The sequence below is a fragment of the Oncorhynchus masou genome, chromosome 27 (assembly GCF_036934945.1).
Source record: "Oncorhynchus masou masou isolate Uvic2021 chromosome 27, UVic_Omas_1.1, whole genome shotgun sequence".
NCBI lineage: Eukaryota > Metazoa > Chordata > Actinopteri > Salmoniformes > Salmonidae > Oncorhynchus > Oncorhynchus masou.
This window is the reverse complement of record NC_088238.1, coordinates 34,611,271-34,632,242: the sequence shown is the minus strand read 5'-3', so window position 1 is coordinate 34,632,242 and position 20,972 is coordinate 34,611,271. Positions and strand designations below refer to the sequence as shown.

The 20,972-nt window shown below is 43.7% G+C and overlaps 1 protein-coding gene across 2 annotated transcripts in view; it reads right to left on the bottom strand.

Annotated features, from left to right (window-relative positions):
• Positions 1 to 20,972, bottom strand: part of LOC135516060 (chemokine-like protein TAFA-5) — a 175,722-nt gene that overhangs the window by 28,542 nt on the left and 126,208 nt on the right. For both annotated transcript variants that reach the window (XM_064940061.1, XM_064940062.1), the window contains exon 3: positions 2,175 to 2,302. In XM_064940061.1, the coding sequence (XP_064796133.1) occupies positions 2,175 to 2,302 (128 nt within the window). The remainder of the gene's footprint in view (positions 1 to 2,174; positions 2,303 to 20,972) is intronic.

The following is a 20,972-nucleotide window of genomic DNA, read 5'->3' as shown; positions in this document are numbered from 1 at the left end:
CCGAAATTGGTGCGCAAAAGTCACCTGCCAGTATTTTTCCATGGGGCACAGAGAGAGAAGCAAGCTTCCATGAACTGCATGTCAATGAAGAGATATGTGAAAAAACACCTTGAGGATTGATTCCAAACAACGTTTGCCATGTTTCGGTCGATATTATGTAGTTAATCCGGAAAAAGTTTCACGTTGTAGGTGACTGCATTTTCGGTTCGTTTCGGTAGCCAGGCGCAATGTAGAAAACGGAACGATTTCTCCTACACACAGACGCTTTCAGGAAACACTGCGCATTTGGTATGTGGCTGGGAGTCTCCTCATTGAAAACATCAGAAGCTCTTCAAAGGTAAATGATTTTATTTATTTGGTTATCTGGCTTTTGTGAAAATGTTGCGTGCTACATGCTACACAAAATGCTATGCTAGCTTTGCATACTCTTACACAAATTAGTCAATTTCTATGGTTCAAAAGCATATTTTGAAAATCTGAGATGACAGTGTTGTTAAGAAAAGGCTAAGCTTGAGAGCAAACGCATTATTTTAATTTTATTTGCGATTTTCAGAAATCGTTAACGTTGCGTTATGCTAATGAGCCTGAGGCTTAGTCACAATCCCGGATCCGGGATGGGGAGTTTCAAGAGGTTAATGATATTTGCCAAAGAACTCACTTGTCAAAGGCCACAGGAATGAAAACGAACAACTTCAGCAACAATCTCTTTGTCACTAACAAATAAAGTGATTTATTCATTATGATTATTTTATTTAAAATTGATTTAAGTAGGCAAGTCAGTTAAGGACAAATTCTTATTTACAATAATGTCCAACCTGGGCCAAACCCTCCCCTAACCTGGACGATGTTGAGCCAATTGTGCGCTGGCCTATGGGTGGTAAACTCTACAATTCATTCGAAAAGGCAATGCACACTGGGAAATTATTGGAGGTGTGACTTAGTGGGGGCGTTAAATTGACGTTTACTTTTTTTTTAAATGCATTTGTATTACTCATATGAAAGTAGTATTGCTCACTTCAGCTATTTAATTTAATGTTTATAGGTAATTGGTTTCCTAAAATGTTTGAGTAGCCAGAACTTCTCCCGTTTTACAGTGTAGTGTACTGTATTCGGTGGGGTGGTATTACAGTACCATTTAAATACACAACTTCTTTAAGGTAATTTACTGTTCAATCAAAGTTTAATTGGAATTGACTGTGTAATTGACCAGTTACACCTAAAATCACCCAGAGTGCATTGCGATTTACGGCAATTTACTGGAAATAATTAAAACAGTACATTGCTGTTAGTTGTATAATACTGTAAAAACAACAATATTTTTTTAACATTGCCGCATAGAAAAAAATAACATTGCGCCTGTATTATGGGTCATATCTTTTGAACTGTTTGGGCTAGAAACAAGCTGTTTTCTCTGTAGAAATGGTGCAAACATAATGGTTACGAATATGTGTGTTTATTCACTATGGCACTGAATGGCTGTGGTACAGCAAAGCCTAATCATTTATTTTTCAGCATTTTACCCATAATGCAGTGCAATCTAGAGCATCAATTCTGTAAAATACATTTAAGGTATTTTACTGTAATTTTACAGTGTTTTTACTGTTGAAATTACATAAAGTCTTACATAAAGTCTTACAGTGTGTGCGTGAGTGAAGAGAGAGAGGGAGGCTATTTTTCTCCCCAAAATGCCTGCCGTGAAGACTCCATCTGCTCCAGTCATTAGGTTTAAGAGGGAACCTTAATTCAAACTAATTGCGAGTGATGAACAGGTAAACAAACCACTGTGTTGTTGGGAAGAAGTAGGAGGGAGCAGAGAAGCATTTTAAGTACGCTTGCTTAGTTGTACGTGGATGGGGTTGGATTCATTAATATGAGCGTTCCGCTGTCTGCTGCCAGCTAGTGTAGCTAATTCTGGGATGGAACTGTGGAACTGTTGGAATCTAAACTGAATTGGGAGCCAAGTCATGGCTTGTGGTGTGGTTAGTGAGTGAGTGAGAAAAGGTTCACACTGGGTTGAGGCTACACATTGGTGGTTGATGGAATTAGAATTTAGAATTAGAATTTACATACCTATTCAAGTTAACATTCTGGTCATTCTAATTCCAAGGAGTTACCCCCACAATGTGCTTTCAAACATAGTGAGAAAGAATATACATTCTGTAAATAAAACTCACTGTAGTGGTTTTGACTCTGCCTCCTGGTTGTGTACAAGTCCATCCAGATTTATTGATTAACAGGTCACAGCCCTCATCTTCCAAACATGGGACCATCTCACACCACTGTTTCGTCCGAACGATACTAGCTGTGGAGTGAGGGAGGGAGGGAGGGAGAGAGGATGATAGAAAGGGAGAAAAAAGAGACATGGTTAACCTCATTCGGAAGCGTCAAAACACAGTCTCAGTGTTTAAAACAATAAGCAGGTATTTATATTAATTTCAGATGCTATTTTGGTTCTTTAAACTCAATTGATTGAGGCACTACAAATAGTATCCTTCTGGATATATGGCAAGATCATATTAACTATTAAATAGTTAGCACACAGAGCCAGAGTACGATCAAATATTCTGCGTTACTGAAATCCGCCTGACTCGCTCACCCTACAGATGTATGACCTTAATTGTATCACCCTGTTACATGAAAACCTTCCTGCAGTGTATTTGAGGTTAAAAAAAAGGTTTCTGAAGTTTGTAATTTCAACGTTGAAATTTCAGACCTGATTTTCTCTTACAACAAATTTATCAACCCCTACAAAAATGTTCATAAATTATAATCCACATAATAATTAACATTTTTGGTTGCTGCAGGATTATCTTCTGCTTTAGCAAACTGGCTCAAATGAAGATCCTACTTCTGTACATCCAAAATAGTATCACAAATTTTTCTTTTTCTACATCAGCCTTGTCTGGGCTTGTCAAAGTTTGTGATGACGCACTTCTGAAACGTGTTCATGGGCATCCTTATCCAACTTGACTGTGGACTAATAAACAGATAGAGTATGGACTAATAATAAACACTTCTTCTGAAACCAACCAAACTGTCTGTCTAATCACAGAGCATTGTATATGAGGTAGGCTCTTTGGCGTAGGGACTTATCATATACAAAAGTTTAATTTTAAAAAGAAGGACACACTAATCCCACACCTGCACACCTTCAGACAAATGGCACCCTCAACTGGCCTTCAGAGAGAGAAAGAGTTAGGGAGAGGGAAAGAGGGAGATAGACATCTATAGAGGGAGAGATTTAAATTTCCATCTGTAAATGAGATTGTGAAGCAATGGGAGACAAACAAAACACAGAGGGTGAATTGTTACACTGAAATACAGTGCCTTGCGAAAGTATTCGGCCCCCTTGAACTTTGCGACCTTTTGCCACATTTCAGGCTTCAAACATAAAGATATAAAACCTGCTAATAACCCTGCTAATAACAAGTGTTGAGTGTGAGAGTGTGATTGTGTCAGTTTTACTCTGTGGAGAGTAAAATATTCCCATTGTTGGATTCTAGCTTGAAATACACTTAATTCATGTTGCCATACTAGAACTTATTGATTACTTCACATGCATAATTAATGTATATATTGGGGTCAATGGAGGGTAATAAATCAATTAGATGTATTATTTTAACTGAATCTCTGACTAAAATTATAGTGTAGAAATGTTATGCTCTTAGTGTAACCTTTATTTAACTAGGCAAGTCAGTTAAGAACAAATTCTTATTTACAAGGACAACCTACTCCTTCCTCCCCCATCAGGGAATTGAACCCCGGTCCCTGCGCACAACACGGATATTCTTAAGCTCTTTAACTAGCCCAGTACTGTGTAGCCTACTCCCGAGCATCACGTTGTACCGTGCCATATTTTCCGTTCCATCCTAATGGAAACCCAGAGGGTTTTTCGTTTTTCTTGGAATATAAACAACATAATATTAATCAAATTAATCCCAAACTCTGAAAGTAATTGGAAAGGTAGATACAAATGATTTGTGACACTGTGGTTACAATAAAGAATGTAAACAAGATTTAAACAAGATGCCGTGGTTTTATTTACAGTAGTGATGGACAGCTGGGGACATTTTGAAAACAGGTTTTCAAAAACTTGTAGCCCGATTAGCAGAACAATAGACTCTTTATAGCCTGGCTACTGTAGGTGTGAACATCCAGTGTGAACATTCCCCTACCTGCAATGTATTCGATGCATAAGTACTCTGAAGTGTTACATTTCTAACTTAAAACAGCAGTACACTATTTCTTCATGAACATCTTTATACTTTCTTAAATAAAATAACTAGAAAAAATACATTCAAAATGCAGATGGTTATTTAAACTACATTTTAGTGGCACTTCCACCCAGCTCCATGACCACGGGTAAAAAAAAAACTTGCTGAGATGATCAGCGTATTTGTTGCATTGTAGTATTGTCAATTTCTCTAGCCAAAATGTCACGATGGCCTCAAAAGTTTGGACACACCTACTCATTCCAGGGTTTTCTTTATTTTGACTATTTTCTACATTGTAGCATACATCACAACTATGAAATAACACATATGGAATCAGTTAACCTGTTGAAACTCTAGGGGCGCAATTTCATTTTTGGATGAAAAACGTTCCTGTTTTAAACAAGATATTTTGTCACAAAAAGATGCTCGACTATGCATATAATTGGTAGCTTTGGAAAGAAAACACTCTGACGTTTCCAGAACTGCAAAGATATTTTCTGTGCGTGCCCTAGAACGTGAGCTTCAGGCAAAACCAAGATGAGACGGCATCCAGGAAATGAGCAGGATTTTTGAGGCTCTGTTTTCCATTGTCTCCTTATATGGCTGTGAATGCGAGAGGAGTAAGTCTGCCCTTTCTGTCGTTTCCCCAAGGTGTCTGCAGCATTGTGACGTATTTGTAGGCATATCATTGGAAGATTGACCATAAGAGACCACATTTACCAGGTGTCCGCCCGGTGTCCTGCGCCGAAATTGGTACGCAAAAGTCAGCTGCAAGTATTTTTCCATGGAATTTAGAGAAGAATGCAGGCTTCCACGAACGATATATCAATGAAGAGATATGTGAAAAAACACCTTGAGGATTGATTCCAAACAACGTTTGCCATGTTTCGGTCGATATTATGGAGTTAATTTGGAAAAAGTTTGACGTTGTAGGTGACTGAATTTTTGGTTCGTTTCGGTAGCCAAATGTGATGTACAAAACGGAGCGATTTCTCCTACACACAGACGCTTTCAGGAAAAACTGCGCATTTGGTATGTAACTGAGAGTCTCCTCATTGAAAACATCAGAAGCTCTTCAAAGGTAAATGTTTTTATTTATTTGGTTATCTGGTTTTTGTGAAAATGTTGCGTGCTAAATGCTACTCAAAATGCTAGCTTAGCATACTCTTACACAAATTAGTGATTTGCTATGGTTCAAAAGCATATTTTGAAAATCTGAGATGACAGTGTTGTTAAGAAAAGGCTGAGCTTGAGAGCAGGCACATTATTTTCATTTTATTTGCAATTTTCAGAAATCGTTAACGTTGCGTTATGCTAATGAGCCTGAGGCTTTAGTCACGATCCCGGATCCGGGATGGGGAGTTTCAACAGGTTAAGAACAAATTCTTATTTGTTACAGCCTACTCCTTCCTCCCCATCAGGGAATTGAAGCCCGGTCTCCTGTGTGCCTACACGACATGGGGATTATTTAGCCAAATGTTTTCCGTTCCATCCTAATGGAAACCCAGAGGGTTTTTCCTTTTTCTTGGAATTGAAAACCATAATAATAATCAAATGAATTAAGAAACATTTCTTAAAATCATTCCCATATACAATGTTCTTACATTTTTTTTAATTCTCTAGTACAGCCACTATTGAAGGCTATCAAATGCTTCTCAAAGATGCCCTCTGGTGGTCAAAGTAGCACTAACTAGCACCGGTGCTAGTTAGTGCTACTTTGGTACCGGTGGTTGGCACTTAAATAACGTGCTATAGAATTCTGCGGCACCAGCAAGCTGTGCTGCAGTATGCTGCAACTTTTAAAGGACAAACCACTGTATGCTCCAAAAGCTTATTTCTCTCAAATGTTGTGCACAAATTTGTTTATATCCCTGTTAGTGATCATTTCTCCTTTGCCAAGGTAATCCATCCAACTGAAAAGTGTTGCATATCATGAAGATGATTAAATAGCATGATCATTACACAGGCGCACCTTGTGCTGGGGACAAAAAGGGGGGTGCTTAGGAGTATCTTTTTCTGTAATAAAGCCCTTTTGTGGGGCCCACCCATGGTGCCCACCCATTGCAGCACGTCGGCCAAGTCATGTAATTTCCTAATATGAACTGTGACTCAGTTAAGAAAATGAAATTGTTACATGTTGCGTTTATATTTTTGTTCAGTATACAATTAAAAGATTACCCTATTCCTCTATGGCAAAGATATGTCTCCCCTTTCATCAGTGTCTGGTGTTAGCTAGTTGCTTGCTAGCTAGGTTATCAGCCAGCATGGAACAAAAGGGGGAGGGTGGTTCAAAACTCTGACGCAGTTGTCAAGTGAACACATCTGTCAGTGCTGCTGTGTAGAGCATCACAAGTGACATGCCAAATGTGGGATATAAACACTGCTCAAAATAAAGGAAACACTTAAACAACACAATGTAAATCCAAGTCAACCACACTCCTGTGTCTGTCAGCGTAGTGTCCAGAGCATGGAGGCGCTATCAGGAGACAGGCCAGTACATCAGGAGACATGGAGGAGGCCGTAGGTAGGGCAACAACCCAGCAGCAGGACCGCTACCTCTGCCTTTGTGCAAGGAGGAGCAGGAGGAGCACTGCCAGAGCCCTGCAAAATGACCTCCAGCAGGCCACAATTGTGCATATGTCTGCTCAAACGGTCAGAAACAGACCCCATGAGGGTGATATGAGGGCCCGACGTCCACTGGTGGGGGTTGTGCTTACAGCCCAACACCGTGCAGGACGTTTGGCATTTGCCAGAGAACACCAAGATTGGCAAATTCGCCACTGGCGCCCTATGCTCTTCACAGATGAAAGCAGGTTCACACAGAGTCTGGAGACGCCCTGGAGAATGTTCTGCTGCCTGCAACATCTCCACCATGACCGGTTTGGCGGTGGGTCAGTCATGGTGTGGGGTGGCATTTCTTTGGGGGGCCGCACAGCCCTCCATGTGCTCGCCAAGAGGTAGCCTGACTGCCATTAGGTACCGAGATGAGATCCTCAGACCCCTTGTGAGACCATATGCTGGTGCGGTTGGCCCTGGGTTAGCCCTGGATTCTTCCTAATGCAAGAGAATGCTAGACCTCATGTGGCTGGAGTGTGTCAACAGTTCCTGCAAGAGGAAGGCATTGATGCTATGGACTGGCCCGCCCGTTCCCCAGACCTGAATCCAATTGAGCACATCTGGGACATCATGTCTCGCTCCATCCACCAACGCCACGTTGCACCACAGACTGTCCAGGAGTTGGTGGATGCTTTAGTCCAGGTCTGAGAGGAGATCCCTCAGGAGACCATCCGCCACCTCATCAGGGGCATGCCCAGGCGTTGTAGGGAGGTCATACAGGCACGTGGAGGGCACACACACTACTGAGCCTCATTTGGACTTGTTTTAAGGACATGAAATCAAAGTTGGATCAGCCTGTAGTGTGGTTTTCCACTTTAATTTTGAGTGTGACTCCAAATCCAGACCTCTATGGTTTGATAAATTTGATTTCCATTGATACTTTTTGTGTATTTGTTGTCAGCACATTCAACTATGTAACAAAAAAATGATTTAATAAGACTATTTCATTCATTCAGATCTAGGATGTGTTATTTTAGTGTTCCCTTTATATTTTTGAGAAGTGTATATATATACAGTGCCTTGCGAAAGTATTCGGCCCCCTTGAACTTTGCGACCCTTTGCCACATTTCAGGCTTCAAACATAAAGATATAAAACTGTATTTTTTGTGAAGAATCAACAAGTGGGACACAATCATGAAGTGGAACGACATTTATTGGATATTTCAAACTTTTTTAACAAAACAAAAACTGAAAAATTGGGCGAGCAAAATTATTCAGCCCCTTTACTTTCAGTGCAGCAAACTCTCTCCAGAAGTTCAGTGAGGATCTCTGAATGATCCAATGTTGACCTAAATGACTAATGATGATAAATACAATCCACCTGTGTGTAACCAAGTCTCCGTATAAATGCACTGTGATAGTCTCAGAGGTCCGTTAAAAGCGCAGAGAGCATCATGAAGAACAAGGAACACACCAGGCAGGTCCGAGATACTGTTGTGAAGAACTTTAAAGCCGGATTTGGATACAAAAAGATTTCCCAAGCTTTAAACATCCCAAGGAGCACTGTGCAAGCGATAATATTGAAATGGAAGGAGTATCAGACCACTGCAAATCTAACAAGACCTGGCCGTCCCTCTAAACTTTCAGCTCATACAAGGAGAAGACTGATCAGAGATGCAGCCAAGAGGCCCATGATCACTCTGGATGAACTGCAGAGATCTACAGCTGAGGTGGGAGACTCTGTCCATAGGACAACAATCAGCCGTATATTGCACAAATCTGGCCTTTATGGAAGAGTGGCAAGAAGAAAGCCATTTCTTAAAGATATCCATAAAAAGTGTTGTTTAAAGTTTGCCACAAGCCACCTGGGAGACACACCAAACATGTGGAAGAAGGTGCTCTGGTCAGATGAAACCAAAATTGAACTTTTTGGCAACAATGCAAAACGTTATGTTTGGCGTAAAAGCAACACAGCTCATAACCCTGAACACACCATCCCCACTGTCAAACATGGTGGTGGCAGCATCATGGTTTGGGACTGCTTTTCTTCAGCAGGGACAGGGAAGATGGTTAAAATTGATGGGAAGATGGATGGAGCCAAATACAGGACCATTCTGGAAGAAAACCTGATGGAGTCTGCAAAAGACCTGAGACTGGGACGCAGATTTGTCTTCCAACAAGACAATGATCCAAAACATAAAGCAAAATCTACAATGGAATGGTTCAAAAATAAACATATCCAGGTGTTAGAATGGCCAAGTCAAAGTCCAGACCTGAATCCAATTGAGAATCTGTGGAAAGAACTGAAAACTGCTGTTCACAAATGCTCTCCATCCAACCTCACTGAGCTTGAGCTGTTTTGCAAGGAGGAATGGGAAAAAAATTCAGTCTCTCAATGTGCAAAACTGATGGAGACATACCCCAAGCGACTTACAGCTGTAATCGCAGCAAAAGGTGGCGCTACAAAGTATTAACTTAAGGGGGCTGAATAATTTTGCACGCCCAATTTTTCAGTTTTTGATTTTTCCATTTCACGATTGTGTCCCACTTTTTGTTGATTCTTCACAAAAAAATACAGTTTATATTAATTTTTTTTTTTTAATTTTACCTTTATTTAACAAGGCAAGTCAGTTAAGAACAAATTCTTATTTTCAATGACGGCCTGGGAACAGTGGGTTAACTGCCTGTTCAAGGGCAGAACGACAGATTTGTACCTTGTCAGCTCGGGGGTTTGAACTCACAACCTTTCGGTTACTAGTCCAACGCTCTAACCACTAGGCTACCCTGCCGCCCCATATCTTTATGTTTGAAGCCTGAAATGTGGCAAAAGATTGCAAAGTTCAAGGGAGCCGAATATTTTCGCAAGGCACTGTATATGTACTGACATTTGTTGTTTCTCTAAAATCTGTGATCGTGACACAAGGCACTGCATGATATACAACTGTCCCATTGACGGGACGCCTATCCCTTAACTCTACCTACATGTACATGTCAGCCAGGATCTGCAATAACCGCCAGCAATCCAGGATCTGTCGGATCCAACTACCTGCCTGAGCTTCCTCTCAGTGCTGAGCTTCCTCTCAGTGCTTAGCTTCCTCTCAGTGCTTAGCTTCCTCTCAGTGCTGAGCTTCCCCTCAGTCCCTCCTTCCCCTCAGTCCCGAGCTTCCCCTCAGTCCCTCCTTCCCCTCAGTCCCCTCAGTCCCTCCTTCCCCTCAGTCCAGTGGGGTTCTGGGCGGCGAGGGTGGACGCGAGGACGCGAGGAGGAGGGACTAAGACATTGATAGAGTTGGGTCCACGTCCTGCGCCGGAGCTGCCACCATGGACAGACGCCCACCCGGACCCTCCCTTATGTTTTTTGGTGTGCGTCCGGGAGTCCGCACCTTGGGGGGGGGGGGGTTCTGTCACGCCCTGGTCGTAGTATATTGTGTTTGTCTTTATTTATTTGGTCAGGCCGGGGTGTGACATGGGTTTATTGTGGTGTGTTTTGTCTTGGGGTGTTGTTCGGTGTTGGGTGTTTGCCTTAGTGGGGGTATCTAGCATAGTCTATGGCTGTCTGGAGTGGTTCTCAATCAGAGGCAGGTGTTTATCGTTGTCTCTCCATATTTAGGGTGATACCCTGTGCTCTGACCTCTTTCTCCCCTCTCTCTCCAGATGAAATCTCGCTTCTTGTGACGGCCGGCCGCCCAACAACCTGCCCGCTTGACCCTATCCCCTCCTCTCTTCTCCAGACCATTTCCGGAGACCTTCTCCCTTACCTCACCTCGCTCATCAACTCATCCCTGACCGCTGGCTACGTCCCTGCCGTCTTCAAGAGAGCGAGAGTTGCACCCCTTCTGAAAAAACCTACACTCGATCCCTCCGATGTCAACAACTACAGACCAGTATCCCTTCTTTCTTTTCTCTCCAAAACTCTTGAACGTGCCGTCCTTGGCCAGCTCTCCCGCTATCTCTCTCAGAATGACCTTCTTGATCCAAATCAGTCAGGTTTCAAGACTAGTCATTCAACTGAGACTGCTCTTCTCTGTATCACGGAGGCGCTCCGCACTGCTAAAGCTAACTCTCTCTCCTCTGCTCTCATCCTTCTAGACCTATCGGCTGCCTTCGATACTGTGAACCATCAGATCCTCCTCTCCACCCTCTCCGAGTTGGGCATCTCCGGCGCGGCCCACGCTTGGATTGCGTCCTACCTGACAGGTCGCTCCTACCAGGTGGCGTGGCGAGAATCTGTCTCCTCACCACGCGCTCTCACCACTGGTGTCCCCCAGGGCTCTGTTCTAGGCCCTCTCCTATTCTCGCTATACACCAAGTCACTTGGCTCTGTCATAACCTCACATGGTCTCTCCTATCATTGCTATGCAGACGACACACAATTAATCTTCTCCTTTCCCCCTTCTGATGACCAGGTGGCGAATCGCATCTCTGCATGTCTGGCAGACATATCAGTGTGGATGACGGATCACCACCTCAAGCTGAACCTCGGCAAGACGGAGCTGCTCTTCCTCCCGGGGAAGGACTGCCCGTTCCATGATCTCGCCATCACGGTTGACAACTCCATTGTGTCCTCCTCCCAGAGCGCTAAGAACCTTGGCGTGATCCTGGACAACACCCTGTCGTTCTCAACTAACATCAAGGCGGTGGCCCGTTCCTGTAGGTTCATGCTCTACAACATCCGCAGAGTACGACCCTGCCTCACACAGGAAGCGGCGCAGGTCCTAATCCAGGCACTTGTCATCTCCCGTCTGGATTACTGCAACTCGCTGTTGGCTGGGCTCCCTGCCTGTGCCATTAAACCCCTACAACTCATCCAGAACGCCGCAGCCCGTCTGGTGTTCAACCTTCCCAAGTTCTCTCACGTCACCCCGCTCCTCCGCTCTCTCCACTGGCTTCCAGTTGAAGCTCGCATCCGCTACAAGACCATGGTGCTTGCCTACGGAGCTGTGAGGGGAACGGCACCGCAGTACCTCCAGGCTCTGATCAGGCCCTACACCCAAACAAGGGCACTGCGTTCATCCACCTCTGGCCTGCTCGCCTCCCTACCACTGAGGAAGTACAGTTCCCGCTCAGCCCAGTCAAAACTGTTCGCTGCTCTGGCCCCCCAATGGTGGAACAAACTCCCTCACGACGCCAGGACAGCGGAGTCAATCACCACCTTCCGGAGACACCTGAAACCCCACCTCTTCAAGGAATACCTAGGATAGGATAAAGTAATCCTTCTCACCCCCCCTTAAATGATTTAGATGCACTATTGTAAAGTGGCTGTTCCACTGGATGTCAGAAGGTGAATTCACCAATTTGTAAGTCGCTCTGGATAAGAGCGTCTGCCAAATGACTTAAATGTAAATGTAAATGTTGTTAACCATTAGGAGGTCTTTTAAATATTATTAAATTTGACAGGAATTTAGGACATCTGTGGTGATTTAGGATTATTGTAAGGATTAAGATAGATTGATTAGGGAAAAGTAAGGACTTTAGAGATGGCCACTTTTAGACATTTTTTTTCTAAAATCAATGATTTTAGATAGTCAAACAGTGAGACGCTTCGTGGCATTTTGAGAGAAAGGAATTACTGTTTAAATCGGTAAGCATTTTGAGAGATATGAGAGAAAGGAATTACTGTTTAAATCAGTAAATATATATATATTTAAGAACATATATAAATAGCACAGATACTTCTTAACTTCTGCGATATAGGGGGCGCTCTTTTAATTTTTGGATAAAAAAACGTTCCCGTTTTAAACAAGATATTTTGTCACTAAAAGATGCTCGACAATGCATATAATTGACAGCTTTGGAAAGAAAACACTTGTTAACAAAACTGCAAAGATATTATCTCTGAGTGCCACAGAACTGATGCTACAGGTGAAACCAAGATGAAATTTCAAACAGGAAATGGCCCAGATTTTGAAGGCGCTGTTTTCCAATGTCTCCTTTATGGCTGTGAATGCGCCAGGAATGATCCTACACTTTCTGTCATTTCCCCAAGGTGTCTGCAGTATTGTGACGTATTTGTAGGCATATCATTGGAAGATTGACCATAAGAGACTACATTCACCAGGTGCCCGCTTGGTGTCCTCCGTCGAAATTATTGCGACTATTATTATTATTATCTCCCGCTGCGTGCATTTTTCCATTTTCTTCAGAGGAGAAACACAACTGCCACGAATGATTTATCATTGAATAGATATGTGAAAAACACCTTGAGGATTGATTCTAAACAACGTTTGCCATGTTTCTGTCGATATTATGGAGTTGATTTGGAAAAAAGTTTGGCGTTGTAATGACTGAATTTTCGGGGGGGTTTTCTTAGCCAAACGTGATGAACACAAATAATCTTTTTGGAAAAACTGAACATTTGCTATCTAACTGAGTCTCCTCATTGAAAATATCCGAAGTTCTTCAAAGGTAAATTATTTTATTTGAATGCTTTTCTTGTTTTTGTGAAAATGTTGCCTGCTGAATGCTAGGCTAATGCTATGCTAGCTATCAATACTCTTACACAAATGCTTGTGTAGCTATGGTTGAAAAGCATATTTTGAAAATCTGAGATGACAGTGTTGTGAACAAAAGGCTAAGCTTGTGAGTGAATATATTACTTTCATTTCATTTGCGATTTTCATGAATAGTTAACGTTGCGTTATGCTAATGAGCTTGAGGCTATGATTACACTCCCGGATACGGGATTGCTCGACGCAAGAAGTTAAACTAGATAAGCCACTGGACAGAGAATTGATACAGGATTGGGATGAATGGATGCCCAAGGGAGAATTGGACATACATGACAATGTCAGAAAATAAGGATAATTTACTAATCCTACCGAAGTCATTATTTAGGGTATATAAGGTTGTTACCTGGGCAGAGCCAGGTATCAAAAGGGGGGTGGTTAAGTTAGTGGCCTATTGGATAAGAAACTAATAATAAAAAATAAAACAATTTTTTAGCTAACAAATAGGCATAAGTTAAAGATATAATCAGATAAAAAATATGAGAAACTGTTTGTTAACCAAGCCTGTATGTCCAGGATTTTATGCATTACAGGTGAACTACAGGTGAAGTCACTCAATCCAGTCCCAGAGGCTTGTTGGGCGGACCATACCAAGGCCTCCTGGTGACAGCTAGCTGAAAGAGCTACCCGGATTCATATTGCACGGCGGGAGGGTAGGACACAATGACACGGCGAAAAATAAACAGTGTTCGAGAGGAGAACTGGAATTAACAGAATTCCGGGGGCCATCTCTCGAATGAAGTAACCCTCCCTGTCCTGTCACCCCTGTTTTTGTTCATAGAAGTGAAGATGTGTCTGGCTCTTGCTAAGTGATGTGTTCTCGGGGAGAGGGTGGGGCTTCACATGGAAGCTGTTCGTTTGAGCTGTCTTATCGTGGGTGACATATTCCTGATACAGCACGTCCTACTTGAGTATGCGGAGAGTGGTAATTTGACCCATGGTTTAGACGATGAGGATTTTGTTCCAAAATAAGCGTAAGAGATCCCTAGATCTGGGTAGACAGGACGTTAGAGTAGAGGTTGGGAAGGATCTCTCAATGGAGTTTTATGGAGATCAAAATGGAGTCTCTAACTACATGGCAGTCCAGGACCATTATGGCATATATCGGTGCAGGTTCCCATATTGATCGTGGACACAGGTCATAGCTAATTTTGAGAGAGAGGGCTATATGAATCCACTCACCCAGTATGGAAGAAGGTAGAGTGTAGTGAAGGTGAGAGTTTTTGATTGTAATCAGGAGAGAGGGATGTATTGCATAAGGATATGCCTAACCCTTTAAACAGAAATGAAGGAGGATCTAGGGTTGTGGTATGGATATGTCTTGGTCGACACCCTAGTACGGTTCTGGGTGGAGGAGTTTAGGCCGGTATGGTAAAGCTGTTCACGAAAGCAGGAATGCCAGATAATGACAGTTATATTGATTTGCACTATTTATATCCCCAGGTTCCCCTTAAATCAAGACTTCCTCCCTTTACAGTGACCGGAGGAGATTATTACCGTTTGGCCCGGTACAGGACTCTTGGGAAATGATGTCAGGGCGAGGTTTTACCGACAGATTGGACAGGATTATGCTCCCTTGTACATTTGGGAATGCCTATTCACACTCATTTAACACCGAGACATGAAGTTTAGCCAATTGGGAGAAAAGAGCTACTCCATCCGGGTCTCTTATTGACAAAGTATACATTGATAACATTGGGGTTCCACGGACGTGGACTGGATTAATTATATTTATTATAATCAACAGCGCTTTAACAATTATACCAGAGATGCTATTAAAGGTTTTGCAGAACAGACTGAAGCAACCAGCTGGATGGCTTGGCAGAATAGAATTGTATTAGATATGTTAATGGCTGAAAAGGGAGAAGTATGCGTGATTATCAGGACCATGTTTGTGCTTACATCCCAAATAACACAGCTCCGGACGAATCAGTGCCCGAAGCCTCAGCTGGTTTGACCACCCTGGCTCACGGTTTGGCAGAAAACTCTGGGGTAGATACTTCTCTGACTAATTGGTCTGATAAGTATGTTCAGAAAATGGGAAAAAATATTATGATCACTGTATTATGGGCTAAATTCACCTGTGTGACTGTTTAGTTTTATGGGGCTGTTGTCTATTTCCCTGTGTAAGAGGCCTTATTTCCAGGACTCTGGAGAAATCGATGACAATAGATGGTGAGGTACCAGGGGATTCCAGGTTGAGACCCGCGGAGTGCTGATTGTATGTCTACAGGACAAGTGGACGAATCTGGATCCTTCAGTTGTGGGGAATTTATGTTTGAAGAGACCATTTTTGATGTTTAGGGAGGCTAGGTTGTACCCCATCTCAATATTAGACAGTTTTTTTTAATGAAGATTGTAACGAAAAATCCTGATAAGAAGAGTTATGATTCTGATGTTGGCCTGCGAAACAGTTATGGCAAATGCAAGTATGGGGTTATGTTTAGGTGATGTTTTGATGACAATAAATATCTCTAATAAAAATAGAAATAGGCTTTTTAATATTACAATATAACTACATGTGTGATTGAATGTATAATATTTAATCAAAGGGTGGGTATGTTAAGGGAATTTGTATCTATAATGACTAATTATGTATACATTTCAATCAGGATGTACTAATCAGAATACAATTATGTTACTGTACATGTATGAATTTTCTCTCTTGCACCCATTTCCAATTGTATATAATGTCGTCAGGAGTTTAGAACAATGCCTTGGTACAAATTAATGAACTATCTCCAGATGGCGAGAAGGGAAGGCGAGAAGGGAAGGCTTGAGAACTATAGGGCCTTTCTACCAGTGTCAAGAAGAGACGGAACATTTAGAAAACGCTGACGTCATTTTCAGTTTATAACCTGTGGTAAAATGTGTATGAACTTAGTACTCTCTTGAATTAAAGGCTGTTACCTGACTTTTAAGACCGGGGCTCTGTCCATTCTTATAAAATAAGGGTCTTACAAACCCTTAATGCATTGACAGAGTGTTTAATTTTGATTGGGAATTAAAACAGAGGAATTTAGAATTCCTTAAACACATAGGATGGCAGGTAGTTTGCCGTAGCAGGCGGATACAGTCCAACAGGATGCTCTCGATTGTGCATCTTTAAAAGTTGGTCAAGATTTTGGTGTGACAAGCCAAATTTCTTCAGCCTCCTGAGGTTGAAGAGGCGCTGTTGCACTTTCTTCACCACACTGTCTGTGTGGGTGGACCATTTCAGTTTGTCTGTGATGTGGACGCCCAGGAACTTAAAACTTACTGCCTTCTCCACTGCTGTCCCTTCGATGTGGACTACCAGCAGTATTGGCCTATACAGTATACCATGTAACCAAGGCAAGCTGTGTTATGAAATAAAACACTCCTCCCTTCCCAGCCCAGTCCAGTAGATATAATTTGATTGAGGGAAGGTATCTCTGGGTGAGTTCATGTGGCGGTGATAAACAGAGGAATAACATCATTGCACCCACAGTGGGACACTATCTCAGTGAAATGGTACATCACACTCATGTCAACAAGCCAAAGAGGTCTGAGGTGATAAATCATGGCTAACAGAGAGAAGAGGTGATGCTCTGGCTGGCAGGAAGGAGAGAGGTAGGACATGGAAATGCTCATCTACCAAAGCCTGGGAGAGGATGGGAATGGATACAGCAGGAGACTCTGTACTGATGCTAGATCTGCTCACATGATTATAGCTCGGAACCATCTTTTATAGCTGATAGGGCCAGAATCAGCAGTTAAAGTCTACATCTGGAGTGCTGCTGATGGTGTACCACTAAAAGTAATGTTTCAAGATGTCATGGTTCTCTCTGTCTTTCTGTTAACTGTGTCTTTCTACATCATACACACACACTGACTTAAATACACACATCTCTTAGTTGTCCCCTTTTCTGAATCCATGCCCAAGCCTCCAACCACTCCTCACCATCATCCTCACCATCATCCTCACCATCATCCTCACCCTCAGTCACCCTCAGTCCCCAGTCCTGACCTTCTGCCTACCAGCTGCTCTCCCACATTAGCATTGTCAGCAGGCCCCTGTTCAGCAATGACAGCTCAAAGACCATTTTAAGTAAATGTAGAGTGTCTAAATTTCACAGTCATTTACAAACACATTGGGCCCTATTGCCAGTCCCACTCCTTTCCTATGGGCTAAAAGCCTAAATGGCTAAACTTGAGTGTGACAACTTAGGATCTTAATGAACATTTTATTATTATTGATATCAAGGATATGAAATACTGTATGGCGATACCATGTGTGCAAATAAGAGAATACTGTAAAATGCAGGCTATTGCATACAGTTTGATCGTCAGATCTACTCACAAGATCATGATTTTCATCCTTGACCATGAGATGTAAGGGTTCTGGCGTAGAAGCCAAGGGATGCAGAGAATGAAAATCACAGACTGGGTACCCAAAAGCCGGAGGTCCTGCTTCCATGTCCTTTGTGGTTCCACGTCGGTTGAGAGTCCCGTGGTTTCCCTTCAGCCCAACATCCCGGAGTTATACGGAGGTATATTTCCAAAACCTGCGCCATCTGTCTCCCTCCTCATCACCCCTGGGACAGCACCATTGACCTGCTTGCAGGCTCTGCGCCATCACGCAGACGCATCTAACCTCTGTTGGTGGCTGAAACGCAGGCCATGGAGGAGTACATCCATGAGGCGCTCCAACAAGTTTTCATTCGCATGTCCACTTCACTTGCGTCAGCAGGTTTCTTCCACTTCTCTTACGCCCATGTATTGATTACAGAGGACTCAATAAAATCACCACCAAGTACCGTTACCCTCTCCCATTGGTGCAGGCAGCCATCGAATAGCTCCATGGGGCCTGGTTCTTTACCAAATTGGACCTGCGGAGTGCATACAATCTCATCCGCTTCCAGGAGGAGGATGAATGGAAGACAGCTTATAGCACGATGTCTGGTTACTACGAATACTTGGAGATGCCATGTGGCTTAGCCAATGCTTCGTCAACGCAGTGTTCCGGGACATGCTCGGACACCAGGTGGTCATATATCGACGACATCCTGGTCTACTCGGCTACCTTGTTCTACACATCACTCACGTCCGAGTAGTCCTGAAAAACCACCTGTTTGTCAAGGCTGAGAAGTGCCAGTTTCATCAGGAGGCTGTTTCCTTCCTTGGCTACCAAATCAGCCCGCAAGGTGTGAAGATGGACATCAAGAAGGTAGATGCGGTCAGGTCATGGCCAGTCCCAACCACCATAAAGGGGTTACAATGGTTTTTGGGGTTTGTCAACTTCTACCGCCGTTTCATCATGAATTTCAGCTCCATCGCCGCTCCTCTCACCTCTCTCCTCAAGCATGGTCCCCATAGGTTGGATTTCAGCAGCTGGCGAGGTCTTCCGCCTACTGAAGGGACATTTCACCTCCGCCCCATTGCTTAAACACACAGATCCCACGATAACCTTTGTGGTGGAGGTGGATGCATCAGAGGTGGGCATGGGGGCAGTTCTGTCTCAACAACAAGGTAATCAACAGAAATTGTATCTGTGTGCGTATTACTCTAAGAAACTGTCCCCCGCAGAGAGGAATTACGACGTCGGTGACCAAGAGCTCCTGGCGGTGAAATTGGCATTAGAGTAGTGGAGACACTGGCTGGAGGGCACCAAGGACCCATTCGCCATCCTTATCGACCATCGGAACCTGGAGTACATACGGACAGAGAGGAGGCTGATTCTGCACCAAGCAAGGTGGGCCCTGTTCTTTATAAGATTTGACTTCACGCCGAGCTATCACCCAGTTTCAAAGAACACCTAAGCCGATGTCTTGTCCCGTCCCGTCTTTACGATTCGGTAGAGGTTCCTGTCCAGGATGCACCCATAATCTCTTCCTCTCGAGTGGTCTGGGACGTAGGGTAGGCAGAGTGGGAGGTCTGCCAGGCTCTAGATAGGGATCCCACACCCACTACCTGCCCTCCTGAGTGCATCTACGTTCCCACGGGGATAAGGGATTGGCTGCTGACCTGGGCGCACACAGCTGTCATCACTGGACATCCAGGTATTTCTCGCACTACCCAATCTATCTCAGAGAAGTATTGTTGGCCTACCTTGGCGCAGGACGTTTGTCGCTACGTCAACTCCTGTTCCATATGTGGTCAGACCAAATCCCCCCGGCACGCTCCAGACAGGAAACCCTTTCATCTTCTCCTACCTCAGCATCCCTGGTCTCATCTATCCATTGACTTTGTCACTAATCTCCCCTCCTCTGACAGTTTTACCACCATTTTGGTGGTTGTGAATAGATTTTCTGAATCCTGTCATTTCATCCCTCTCTCTCGTCTCCTTACATCCCTCTCTCTCGTCTCCTTCCAGCAGGTTTTCCTAACATAGTGACCTTCCGGAGGACATTGTCTCAGTTCAGTGGTTCAGGTGCGCAGAAGAATTGTGGCGCAAGGCTCACGTGAGACTCCAGCGCACCGTCCACTGTCAGAAGGAGTAGGCAGACCGCCACTGCAGTGAGACTCCCGTGTTCTATCCTGGGGATCGTGTCTGGCTGTCTACCAGGAACCTCCCACTCCGCCTGCCCTGCAAGAAGCTGAGAGCCGGTTTGTGGGGCTGTTCAATGTTCTCTGTAGGGTCAACAAGGTGACATATAGGTTACAGCTTCCCAGTGACTACTGTATCTCCCCTTCTTTTCATGTCTCTCTTCTCAGGCCGGTGGTTCCTGGTCCCCTGGCTGATGCTGTCCCCTACGACACACCTCACCCCCTCTTGGATGTCGAGGGAGCTCCCACCTATGCCGTCAGATCCCTACTGGACTCCCAACGTCGTGTGGTCAGCTCCAGTACCTGTTGGACTGGGAGGGGTACGGCCCAGAGGAGCGGTGTTGGTTCCAGTGGAGGACATTGGTTCCAGTGGAGGACATTCTGGATCCCAACATCTTCCGTGATTTCCATCTTCACCCCTGCTCCTCTTCCTCGGGGCCATCACCCTCTGGTTGGCGTCGTCCTGCGGCTGGAGCTTACCACCTGTCGGTGTGTGTGTGTTGTCTGAGCCATCAGGCACACTGGGGGAAGTATGTGGAGCGGGATGGGAGGTCTTCAGTGATATCGTTCACTTGCAGATGTGCTCTGACATTTCCTCCATCCAAACACACATGCACAAACATAGCCTGAAGAAGCAGTAAGCCAGAGAAGGAAATGTCAACCTGAACAGGAGTCTTCAGCGATGGAGATAATTTAATAATAACTCAGGTCTGCTGGGACCTCCGTCAGTACATCTGCACCAGACAGACACCAAGGCCCCGTCGGCTGCTCCTTCCCAAACATTGAAACATTTTGCTATTCTGCTTTTTTTATTTTCTATATCAAGCCATTATGTGTAATGCGTTGTACATACTTTACATGATCAGAAGAAAATAGAATAATATATACACCAGTCAAGGGTTTTTGATTTGTTTAACACAATTTGGTTACTACATGATTCCATATGTGTTATTTCATAGTTGTGATGTCTTCACTATTATTCTACAATGTAGAAATTAGTAAAAATATAGAAAAACCCTGGACTGAGTAGGTGTGTCCAAACTTTTGACTGGTACTATAAATATATAGAATGTAAGTTATTGGTAGTCCTCTGAGTTCCCCTGGTCAGGTTCATATGTAGTCATGTAGTGTTGAGAGATTGCTGTATAATATGGTCCGGGAAAAGGCCCGGGAAAACTACTGGACCTAGTCA